We start from the raw sequence: 12,965 nt of genomic DNA, 5'->3' as shown, positions 1-12,965 counted from the left end.
TAAAACACCTGGGAGTCTATTTGCCAAGACAGACTCAGAAACTTTTTTGAAAACAATTATAAAACACTTCTCACACAAATTATATTAGGTTTAAATAACTGGGCAAATATCAACTGCTCATGGATAGGTACAGCTAATATAATAAAAATGACAATTCTACCAAAACTAAGCTACCTGTTTAGTGTCCAACCAATCAAAATTCCAAAAAATTACTTCAATGAATTAGAAAAAGTTTTTGGTAAATTCATATGGAGAAATAAAAAGTTAAGAATTTCCAGGGATTTAATGAAAAAAAGTGTAAAAGAAGGGAGCTTAGCCCTACCTGATCTAAAATTATATTATAAAGCATCAGTCATCAAAACTGTTTGGTATTGGCTAAGAAATAGAGTGGTGGACCACTGGAATAGACTAAGTGCAATAGCAGGAAATGATTATAGTAATCTGCTGTTTGATAAACCCAAAGAGTCCAGCTATTGGGATAAAAATTCTCTCTTTAATAAAAACTGCTGGGAAAATTGGAAGTTAGTATGGAAGAAACTTAGATTAGACCAACACCTCACAACCTTTACCAAGTTAAGATCCAAATGGATACAGGATTTAGACATAAAAAAACAATACCATAAGCAAATCAGAAGATCAAGGACTAGTTTACCTATCAGATCTATGGAAAGGGAAGCAGTTTATGACTAAGGAAGAGATGGAGAACATCACTGAAAACAAACTAGATGATTCTGATTACATTAAATTAAAAAGCTTCTGCACAGACAAAAGCCACTGCAAACCAAGATCAAAGGAAATGTAGTAAACTGGGAAACAATCTTTACAACTAATATTTCTGACAAAGGACTCATTCCTAAACTATACAGAGAATGGAGTCAAATTTAAAAAAAAAAAGCCATTTCCCAACTGACAAATGGTCAAAGGATATGCAAAGGCAATTTACAGATGAGGAGATCAAAGCAATCCATAGCCATATGAAAAAATGCTCTAAATCATTAATTATTAGAGAAATGCAAATTAAAGCTTCTGTGAGGTACCACCTCACACCTCTCAGATTGGCCAATATGACCAGGAAGGATAATGATCATTGTTGGAAGGGTTGTGGGAAATCTGAGACACTATTACATTGTTGGTGGAGCTGTGAACTCATCCAACCCTTCTGGAGAGCTATTTGGAACTATGCCCAAAGGGCAACAAAAATGTGCATACCCTTTGACCCAGCAATACCACTACTGGGTCTATACCCTGAAGAGATGAGGAAAAAAGGGTAAAAACATTACTTGTACAAAAATATTTATAGCAGCCCTGTTTGTGCTGGTAAAGAATTGGAAATCAAGTAAATGTCCTTCAATTGGGGAATGGCTTAGCAAACTGTGGTATATGTATGTCATGAAACACTATTGTTCTATTAGAAACCAGGAGGGATGGGATTTCAGGGAAGCCTGGAGGGATTTGCATGAACTGATGCTGAGTGAGATGAGCTGAACCAGGAAAACACTGTACACCCTAACAGCAATATGGGAGTGATATTCAACCTTGAAGGAGTTGCTCATTCCATCAGTGCAACAATCGGGAACAATTTTGGGCTGTCTGCAAAGGAGAGTGCCATCTGTATCCAGATAAGGAGCTGTGGAGTTTGAACAAAGTGCAAGGACTATTCCCTTTAATTTAGAAAAAAAAAACCAGATATCTTATTGTATGATCTTGTTACCTCTTAGACTTCTCTTCTCTTAAGGATATGATTTCTCTCTCATCACACCCAATTTGGATCAAGTTACAACATGGAAACAAAGTAAAGACTGACGGAGTGCTTTCTGTGGGGGTGGGGTGGGGAGAGGGAAGCAAGAGTGGGGGGAAATTGTAAAACTCAAATAATATCTTTAATAAAAATAAATTAAAAAAAAGGAAACAATGTGAAATTATGCAAAGAAAAAAATAGTAACCTGAGACAATATAAAACACCTGGGAGTCTATTTGCCAAGACAGACTCAGAAACTTTTTTGAAAACAATTATAAAACACTTCTCACACAAATTATATTAGGTTTAAATAACTGGGCAAATATCAACTGCTCATGGATAGGTACAGCTAATATAATAAAAATGACAATTCTACCAAAACTAAGCTACCTGTTTAGTGTCCAACCAATCAAAATTCCAAAAAATTACTTCAATGAATTAGAAAAAGTTTTTGGTAAATTCATATGGAGAAATAAAAAGTTAAGAATTTCCAGGGATTTAATGAAAAAAAGTGTAAAAGAAGGGAGCTTAGCCCTACCTGATCTAAAATTATATTATAAAGCATCAGTCATCAAAACTGTTTGGTATTGGCTAAGAAATAGAGTGGTGGACCACTGGAATAGACTAAGTGCAATAGCAGGAAATGATTATAGTAATCTGCTGTTTGATAAACCCAAAGAGTCCAGCTATTGGGATAAAAATTCTCTCTTTAATAAAAACTGCTGGGAAAATTGGAAGTTAGTATGGAAGAAACTTAGATTAGACCAACACCTCACAACCTTTACCAAGTTAAGATCCAAATGGATACAGGATTTAGACATAAAAAAACAATACCATAAGCAAATCAGAAGATCAAGGACTAGTTTACCTATCAGATCTATGGAAAGGGAAGCAGTTTATGACTAAGGAAGAGATGGAGAACATCACTGAAAACAAACTAGATGATTCTGATTACATTAAATTAAAAAGCTTCTGCACAGACAAAAGCCACTGCAAACCAAGATCAAAGGAAATGTAGTAAACTGGGAAACAATCTTTACAACTAATATTTCTGACAAAGGACTCATTCCTAAACTATACAGAGAATGGAGTCAAATTTAAAAAAAAAAAGCCATTTCCCAACTGACAAATGGTCAAAGGATATGCAAAGGCAATTTACAGATGAGGAGATCAAAGCAATCCATAGCCATATGAAAAAATGCTCTAAATCATTAATTATTAGAGAAATGCAAATTAAAGCCTTTCTGAGGTACCACCTCACACTTCTCAGACTGGCCAATATGACCAGAAAGGATAAGGATCATTGTTGGAAGGGTTGTGGAAAATCTGGGATACATTGTTGGTGGAGCTGTGAACTCATCCAACCTTTCTAGAGAGAAATTTGGAACATGCCCAAAGGGGAACCAAAATGTGCATACCCTTTGATCCAACAATACCACTACTGGGTCTATACCCTGAAATGATGATAAAAAAGGATAAAAACATCATTTGTACTAAAATATTCATAGCAGCCCTGTCTGTGGTGGCAAAGAGTTGGAAATCCAGTAAATGTCCTTCAATTGGGGAATGGCTTAGCAAACTGGTATATGTATGTCATGGAACACTATTTTTCTATTAGAAACCAGGAGGGATGGGAATTCAGGGAAGGGAGGAATTTGCATGAACTGATGCTGAGTGCTGAGCAGAACCAGAAAAACACTATACACCCTAACAGCAACATGGGGGTGATAATTAACCTTGATGGACTTGCTGCTCATTCTATCAGTGCAACAATCAGGGACAGTTTTGGGCTGTCTGCAATGGAGAGTGCCATCTGTATCCAGATAAAGAACTGTGGAGTTAGAACAAAGTTCAAGGACTATTCCCTTTAATTTCAGGAAAAAAAAACCCATATCTTATTTTCTGATCTTGTTTTCTCTCATACTGTATGTTTCTTCCTTAATGATATGATTTATCTCTTTCATCAAACTCAATTTGGATCAATGTACAACATGGGAACAAAGTAAAGACTGACAAATTGCTTTCTGTGGGGGGGCGGGGGCAGAGGGAAGCAAGATTGGGGGGGAAATTGTAAAACTCAAAATCTTTAAAAAAATGAAATGATCGGTTGAACTCTTTTTTTTCTGAGGAAAAACTTCTGGCTACATTAAGGCTTTTCTGTAAATGCCATATAACAAAAGTGGGTAACAAACATATTTGTATTTGATAAATCTTCATCCCTATTCTCACTAATTTTCCATTTTCCCCCTATCTATGGGCTGCTTCTCTATCTACTACATACTACTGTCTCCCTTTTTTTCCCTACATACCCCTTTATGGCTAAATTCCTTCAGAAATCGTCTCCACTAAGTGCCTCCATTTCCTTTTCTCTTAGTATCTTCTCAAATTTCTGTAATCTGACTTCTGACCTCATCATGCAACCAAAACTGTTCTCTCTAAAGCTACTTTAATTTACTTTTAATTTCCAAATCTCATTGCATTTTTCAGTTCTCATATTTTGTGACCTGTTAATTATATTCTCCTTGATACACTCTTCTATGTTTTTATGACACTATTTATCTGGTTGGTCACTCTTTAGTCTCTTTTTTCCAATCTTCATTCAAGTCTTAGCCACATTATTCAAGTCTTCTTCAGTTATACCCATTAACCTTCTGGTTCCTCATCTCTTCTCATTCTTTATTATTTCACTTGATGATCTCATCTGCTCCCATTATTTCAATTATCAACTCTTTACTGATACTTCTCAAATCTACTTATCCTACCCTAAACTTTACTCTGCTAATCTCTAGTCTTTCCACTCCAATGGCTTTAAATCGATGTCCCATAGACATCTTAACTCACATTCAAAACTGAAGTCATTATCTTTCCCCACAAAACCTCTATTCTTCCAAACTTTCCTATTATTGTTAAAGGCACCACCATTCTACCAAACAGTCATGCTCACAATTCCTTACTCTCTCATGCTTATATCCAATCTGTTACCAAGGCATGTACATTTTACTTTCTTAATATCGCTCATACACACTCTCTTTTCTCCCTCTGATACTGCTATCACTCTGGTACAGGCCCTCATAACCTCAAGTCTGGACTATAACAATAGTCTGATGGTCAGTCTCCCTGCCTCATGTCTCTTCCTGCCTCATGTCAGCTTCCACTCAGCTGTCAGCGATCTTCCTCCAGTTCAGAGCTGATCATATTATCTCTCTACTCAATTAACTCCAATGGTCCCTTATTTTCACTAGAATCAAATATAAAAATTCTGTTTAGTATTTGAAACCCTTCATAATCTGGCCTATTCTTACCTCTCCAGTTTTCTTAAAACATCAACTCTCATGACCCTTGCATACACACTCCATGTGTGTGTGTGTGTGTGTGTGTGTCTCTCTCTCTCCTTTCTTTCTCCCTCTCCATAATCCAGTGATATTGATCTTTTTAACCTTTCTTTCCACAAGACACTTCATCTCCTAATTCTAAGCACAACTTACCTGTGTTTAGGTCCCAGTTAAAAATTCTAATTTCTACAAGAAGTCTTTCTCAACAATTTCAGTGCCTTCATTCTGTTGACTATTTCCTATTTATCCTGTATATAGACTGTATATAGATGTGCTATCATCTCTCCTCCTGGACTGTGAGTTACTCTAGGGTGGGGGACTATTTTTTATAGCCCTTTGCACAGGCACTTATTACATTTAACAATTAACTACAAATAACTGCATTCATAAAATATATGCACACAATAACATAATTTTCTTTTTCATAGGATGTTTTTCAGTATTTTAAATAGTAATTGTGGAGGAAGAAGAGAACGAAAGAAAGATGCCAGAATATAGTAAAATCTTTTTCCTAAAAAGAGAACTTAGATTCTACTCATTAAAAAAAATTTATGAAACATTACTATGTATAAAGAGGTGTACCAAAATGCATATTCAAAACTTGCTGTTTCAGTGTCAAATGAATGCATGAAGAAAAAAATGTCTAACTGATTCCAGATTCTTTATTTTTGGCATTCATATTCACATTATTCATTTAAATCATCTACATAAGGTGACTCCATTCCCTTTCCTCTTAACAGTATCTTTTTTCTAGGTTTTTCTCAGACAATATTCTCTTCTGGTTCTCTTCCTATTTATCTTACTGCTTCTCCAGCTCCTTTGCTAGTCATGCTAGTCAAGGGCTTTTTCCTGGGCCTTCTTCTCTTCTCCATCTGGAGTTGGAATTCAGTCTCCACCACTTGACACTTAGGAGCTATGTTACCTCTGATAAGTCACTTTTCACTGCCTCACATCCAGGGCCATCTCCAATTGTCCTGATTATTATTGGGTCACTACAACCAGATGGCTCTGGAGGACAAAGTAAGGCTGGTAACTTAGCACAGCACCTCCTTATCCAAATGCAAGTCATGTGCTTGTCATGGCATCACCTCTCTGATAGTGGTCTTTTTCAAGAATGAAGGACAAAACATCATCATCACCATCACCATCATCATTTCTTCTCCATCTACTTTAACTTAACTTGTTAATCTCATTAGCTTCCATCATTTCAATTATCGCCCCTATGCAGGTGCTTTCTTTCCTAACCACTTATGTTTTATCTCCTCCAACAGTCTATTACACATCTTGAACTGGATTTTCCATTGACATCTTAAAATCAACTTGTCTAAAATTATTCTCATTATTTCTTCCCCCAAACCCTCTCTTTTTTCTAATTTCACTATTACTGTCATACTGAATTTGTCTCTCATTCTCCATATCTAATTTATTGTCAATGCTGTTATTTCTGCCTTCATAACATCTGTCATACATGCCCCCTTCCCTCTTCTGACACTGCCACCAGTGGATGTAAACCTATATAACCTCATGCCAGAAATAATGCCAAGCTGACTGGTTGGTCAACTGTCCTTAAGTTTTTCTCCATCCAATCAGCCTTCTATTCAATCAACTACAATGTTTGCTATTGTCTACAGGAGCAAATGGGAAATCTTCTTTGCCTTTTAAAGCCCTTGATAATCAAGGGCCCTGCCAAACTCTCCAGTCTTCTTAGCCCTCACTTCCTTCTCCATATTCCCTTTGCTGCAGAGACACCAGCCGCCTTGTTGTTCCACACCCAAAACATTCTCTTTCCCATCTCAGTACATTTTTCAGGCCTCATCTCCACCTGCTGGTTTTCCTGGCTTCCTTTAAGTCTCAGCCAAGAGCCCACCTTCGGTAAACAGTCTTTCTAGCTTCCTTCCATACTGGTACCCTGTCTATGCTGACAATCTCTGTCTCTAACTCTATCTAGTGCTTTTTGCTTGCTGTCTCTCTCATCAGATTGTGAGCAGCTTAAGAACAGAGACTGACTTTTGTTTTAATTTGTATCCCAAGCACTTGGCTCAGGGCCTGGCACAAAATCAGAGCTTAGTAAATATAAGTTGACTTGCTTTCTTATTCTGTGTTTTCTATATTTGCAACAGCATTTTATCCATTTTAAATTTCAATTTAATGACATTTGATTTTATATGTTCACTTAATTGGATAGTCACAATTTCATACTCACTGATTCTTTTATGCTCATTTGGGGTGGGGGGGGGGAAGAGAAGGAAACAACAACACCAACAACAAATAGAAATATTGCAACATTTTCCTTATTACACAACAAAAGGGTGGAATCCGATAGGCATTACATATTTGCCCATTCTTCCTCCCCAAGAGGGATTATCACACCCTTTGGACCTTCCTGAATAGGGCTCTCCAACTGTTCTCCCTCTTAGTTACCTCCCTGCTCTCTCAGGGAACCTAGAGACATCAAAAAGGAATTTTCTAATATTCCAATTTTTTGCATCTTAATTTGAAGTTTCTAATTGTTGATCTACATAAAAACACTTAGAAAGGAAAACAAAAATAAAATGCAATGGGTTCTAATAGTTAATTGTTCTTTCTGAAGCTTTCAACATCTATCACACACACACACACACACACACACACACACACACACACACACAATATAATGGAATGAAGCAAGAAAATCATACTGAAAAAATATCTGGAAGAACATATTAAACAAAGCACATAAAGGAGTGACAGGCAATTGGAAAAATAAACTATTTAGAAGAAACACAATCAATGATATTGGTACAGATGATTTTTGCTTCCATACCTTCCCATGATGTCCAGCTCGTTCATGACAAATGACGACATCTTCCCACATTTCTAGTTTCTCGAAGATCTGAAGGGCTGAACTAGTGCATCCCAAATCAAAAAGTAAAGTTGCAAGCTGGCGCTAAGAAAAGCAAGTTGAGCTAAGTTAACATTTCTTATTGTACACATCCATGAGCACACATAAAAGCTTTAAATTGCACTGAGATTTTTGGACACTTTTTATCTCTATCTCTCTCTTTTTCTCTCACCCCCCCTACCCCCATTTCTGTCTCACATATACGCACAATCATATAAACACACATCCCATAGTGGTTTGTCTAGGATGTTTGAGAGAGACTTATAATTTTACATTAATATTTCCTGATATTGACACAGAGCCATATACATATGCAAGTATATATATGTAGAGACACACATGTGGTCTGAATGTGTGCATGTGTACACGCATAAACATACCCCACAAAGGTCTAACAATAGCCCATTTGAAAGACTTGTATCTAGTATTTAAAAACTGCTACCATTTAAATAGCACTTTGAATGTTATCTCATTTTATCATAACCTCCCTGGGAGACAAGTGTAGTTCCCAGATTTCCAGATGAGGAGACTGAGGCAGGCAAAAGAGAAGTGATTTGCATAGGATTCCATAACTAGGAACCTTCTAAGGCTGAATCCCAGACTTCAGGGTGACATTTCTTTCCTTTCAAAAAGATTCCATTTTGGGGTAAGGGCCACAGTGAAACCAATACTAATCACTCTCTTTTAGAGAAGCTAATTAGCTCATAAATAGCAATTCTCTTCACTATAAATCTGCGAAATCTGAAGTTTGCTAAGCAAAGTTCTTACTTCATTAAAGAGTGAAGATGGATGCATATAAAAAAAGGAGGGAAGGAAGACTGGGAGGAGGAGGGATTGGGGTGAGGAGGTTTATCTCTTAAAATATTTAAGAGAACAAAGGAGCTTCAAAGGACCACAAACAATTATAAACAGGTGGCTCCAAAAGTCTCAGTGTTGTTTTAATAATATAGTTAGTATTTATTGCTAATAAATGTTAATAATCTACTCATTGTTAATCAGGTCACTCTTCAAGTCAACTCCAGCTAGAACACTAGTAAAGAAGTAAGCAAAAAAAATTCCTCTAAGAAGTCAGAATCATCACAACCGAAGATGGTTAGAGTATGAAAGTTTAATTGCTTTACTCATACAAGAGGCCTGTCAACCAGCCTACTTCTATTACAAAAGCCTGTTGCATCTTACTGAAGTGACCAGTTGACCAGTTAGGGATAACTTTGTAAAGTTGTGATTTTGAATTGATATGCTAACTAGTTTTCTGAACTGCTTTTTTATTTTGTTATAAGGAATGATATTTGTCTTTATTTCAAAGAAGACACCACATCAAGGAGATGATGTCATGACAAGCAAATAAATTGGAAAAGAATATGGGGGGGGAGGGGAGATGTGCTAAATCACCAGCCTCACTGTCTCCTCCAGAACCATCTAGATCAAGTGGTCAGATATGATTCAAGATGACTAGAGATGGTCCTGGATGTGAGGAAATCAGATTAAGTGACTTGCCCAAGGTCACACAGCTCTGAAGTCAGATGTGAACTCTTGTCCTCCTGACTCCAAGGCCAATGCTCTATCCACTGTACCATTTAGCTTTCCCTTTCTTATAAAGAATGGCTCCCTAGATGGAGTAAGAATATATTAGGAGGGGGCAGCTAAGTGGCGAGAATAGAACACTGACCCTGGAGTCAGGAGGACCTGAGTTTAAATTTGGTCTCTGACACATAAATTACCTAACTGTGTGACCTTGAGCAAGTTACTTAAACCCAATGCCTTGCAAAAAACCTAAAAAAAAAAGAGATTGGAATGATAGGAAATGACAATCTAAAAACAAAAGATGCCAATAAAAATTAATTTTTAAAAAGGTTGTGATTTTGATACCCTGATAAACTATGCAGACTTTCATTCAGTTATCTATTTACTCTTAAATTAGATACAATCCCAACAATCTTAGCTCATCTCACACACCTAGCAAGTTAGAAAGGACATTCCAAAGTATGCAATGAGGAGGGAAAAAGTTCAAAAGCAAGGGAAGAAAAATGAGAAACTAAGAAGATAAAAGAAATTTAAAAAGTAAAGCTACTTGGGGACAGTTATCATAAGTTCAAATTCTGTAATGTGCTATATTTATAAAATGTCCACACTTGATGATGAAAAAAAACCCAAACAAATTTTGGTGTTTTGGGGTAAAAGTGAAGTAGACATGAAAATGCAAGACATATGAACTACTGTATTTTCTGAAGATGCTAGCTAAATGAGTTCTAAATATTGGGACATTTATAATGAAATTTCAGCCTTCTTTGAAAATAATAAACATTTCATTTCAAATAATAACATAATCAAGGTTCAGTACTTTTACCTACTTCAGACTGACTTCTAAGTAGCCTAAATAAAAGATTAAATACATTATAGCACAATATTTTAAATTCAACCAATTAAATAATTCTACAGACTACATCATGAAAAATTTTAAAGAAAACATTTAACAAAGTATTTTCAAATATATTCCAGAGATATTTCTGGAGAATTATCAATTTACTTAATGTTATAAATTCATTCCCACATTGGGGGACTACTTTTAAGTTCTGGAAGCTAATAACCCTAAGAATGGAATAAAAAAAAGAAAGGAAAGTGGGTAAGGTTCCTGAACAAGATACTCCCTTCATATTTGTAAGAATAAAACGATGATTGGCTTTTTTCTTCATCTTAAATCTTCCACTTAAAGCTCCTCCCTCATTACGGAAATAATCTGAGATTTTCAAAGATTCTGAGTTTCACAAGCTAGAAAGGCCCAGACTGATCTGTAACAACACGGCCTGATGATGAATGATACCTCTGTATTCCAAAACCAACCAGTACAGAGCAATTTATCACCAGGTTGGCTGGAGAAAGATGGATTTTCAAGTCACAGCAACTTTTGAAGTCCATCTTAAGGAAGTAGAGGGCTTACAGTCTGTTTCAGTACTCACATTGATGGCTGAATCCCTCCAGTTCTAAAGTTTCATTAAATTACTTTAAGGGGGTAGCTAGGTGGTACAGTGGATAGAGCACTGGCCTTGGAGTCAGGAGGACCTGAGTTCAAATCTGGCCTCAGACACTTAATAATTACCTAGCCGTGTGGCCTTGGGTAAACCACTTAACCTCATTGCCATGCAAAAAAAAAAAAAAAAAAAAGATGCACTAAGACTTTTGGGACATATTGTATATTACTCTCTCATTTATATATGCGTACGACATATATAATATACAATACATATTTATTATATATAAATTTTATATATAAAACTGCAAATACACACACACACACACACACACACACACACACACACAGAGTAATTGGAATGTAGGCAGTAACTCATCTGGTACTTGTAGTCTTAGAGAGGTCTTAGGATAAAAGGTGGTTTGTGATTCATTCATGGTTCTACAGCCAGTATGTATCAGAATCAGCATTTGAACTCAGATCTTTCTATTTTCAAGACCAGCTCTCTATTCACTTTATCATGTTGCCTCTCAAAGGAAAATAGGGATAATCAAATACAATGCATCATAAGGAATAATAAATTATCATTTTATGTAATATGAAAATAAAATATTGAGAAATCACAGTTTTTTACGGAGGTATTTTCAAAACCCGAACAGTAAAAATTGAGAAGTAAAGTATGCATTTGAGAATATATTCTAAACAAACGGATCTCTGAGTAAAAAGGAAGGCAATTGTTCACTATGAGATCAAATCAATTATTCAGCGAAAAAGGGAGTGATCTCTCCAAAATGATGCTGCAGCTTCATCATAAAACACAAAGGTCAAAATCATGAAGGTGGAAATAACAATGATTTGGAGCAATGATTGATTGTTCTAAACAGATTTCAAAAAAAAAAAAAAGGACATTCAGCAGGCACAAACTTTCTAATATTTTTACAGAGTTTGATATTTTTATCCTACGAGTCTCATGGTCCAAAGCATTTAACAAATTACATAGTTCAGAATCATAAAGATGCCAAAAATATTTCAGCTGCTAACTTAACACCATCCCGATGAAAGGGCTATTACTTTGAGAATGATGTATTAAAGCCTTTTTTGCTTTCCAATATTTTTTGCAGACTACCTCAAAAGATAAAAGGACCTCCAGTAAGAAAGCACCCAGACCTATCAGTATGTCAATGGACATTAAGAATGCAATCCATATTGAAGTACAGTGAACTGTCTAAACACACAGTGGTTTCAACACAAAGAAGCTACTGCCTGAAATCTGATGCATCTCTTTTCCCCCATAGGACAGCAATGGTTTCAAATTATTATTTTGATTACATTTAGAACTATAGTATCACCTTGGGCATTTCTAGACTATTCCTGCTGGGGTTTGAAAATATACTGCTATATTTTCTTGCAGGAGGAGAGGAACTCACAGGAAGGTGATAACTGGAAAGAAAACAGGATTAGAAAAGAAGAAATGGAAATTTCAATCCTAGGGGTGGCTAGGTGGCATAGTGGATAAAGCACCGCCTCTGGAGTCAGGAGTACATGGGTTCAAATCTGGTCTCAGACACTTAATAATTACCTAGCTGTGTGGCCCTGGGCAAGCCACTTAACCCCATTGGCCTTGCAAAAACCTAAAAAAAACAAAAAAAAACCAAAAAAAAAACCTTAATCCTAGCTCCTTATCAGCTATGCGATCTTGGAAAAGTCAACTAACCTCTATAGCCCTCAGATTCCTAAGGGGGGAAAATTGAGGATGCTAGACTAAATGCTCATTAAAATTCCTTTAAGCTCTATTATTCCATTATATTAAATCAGCATAGCTATACCACAGGAAAATTGTGGGTAATGGGAATCTGAAGCAATCAGCCTCATTCAGGATTTCTCAAACTGCACCAGAAATTCATAGAATTCTACATATGGGGTCCAGGCCAGAGACAGCTTCCTAGTAAACTCAACTGCAAATACCATGTACTAATGTCCTGTTCTTATTATTGTTCTATTAAAACTAGGAGGGATGGGAATTCAAGGAAGCCTAGAAGGATTTGC

General features: G+C 36.2%; 1 protein-coding gene across 1 annotated transcript in view; it reads right to left on the bottom strand.

The window, feature by feature from the left end:
- Nucleotides 1–12,965, bottom strand: part of TTC27 (tetratricopeptide repeat domain 27) — a 236,747-nt gene that overhangs the window by 97,543 nt on the left and 126,239 nt on the right. Inside the window, exon 12 of the mRNA XM_074209683.1 lies at nucleotides 7,874–7,996. Within this exon, the coding sequence (XP_074065784.1) occupies nucleotides 7,874–7,996 (123 nt within the window). The remainder of the gene's footprint in view (nucleotides 1–7,873; nucleotides 7,997–12,965) is intronic.

This window comes from Macrotis lagotis, chromosome 1 (genome assembly GCF_037893015.1).
Source record: "Macrotis lagotis isolate mMagLag1 chromosome 1, bilby.v1.9.chrom.fasta, whole genome shotgun sequence".
NCBI classification, from domain to species: Eukaryota; Metazoa; Chordata; class Mammalia; order Peramelemorphia; family Peramelidae; genus Macrotis; species Macrotis lagotis.
The sequence above is the reverse complement of the archived record's forward strand: the minus strand, read 5'-3'. Positions and strand labels throughout refer to the sequence as shown.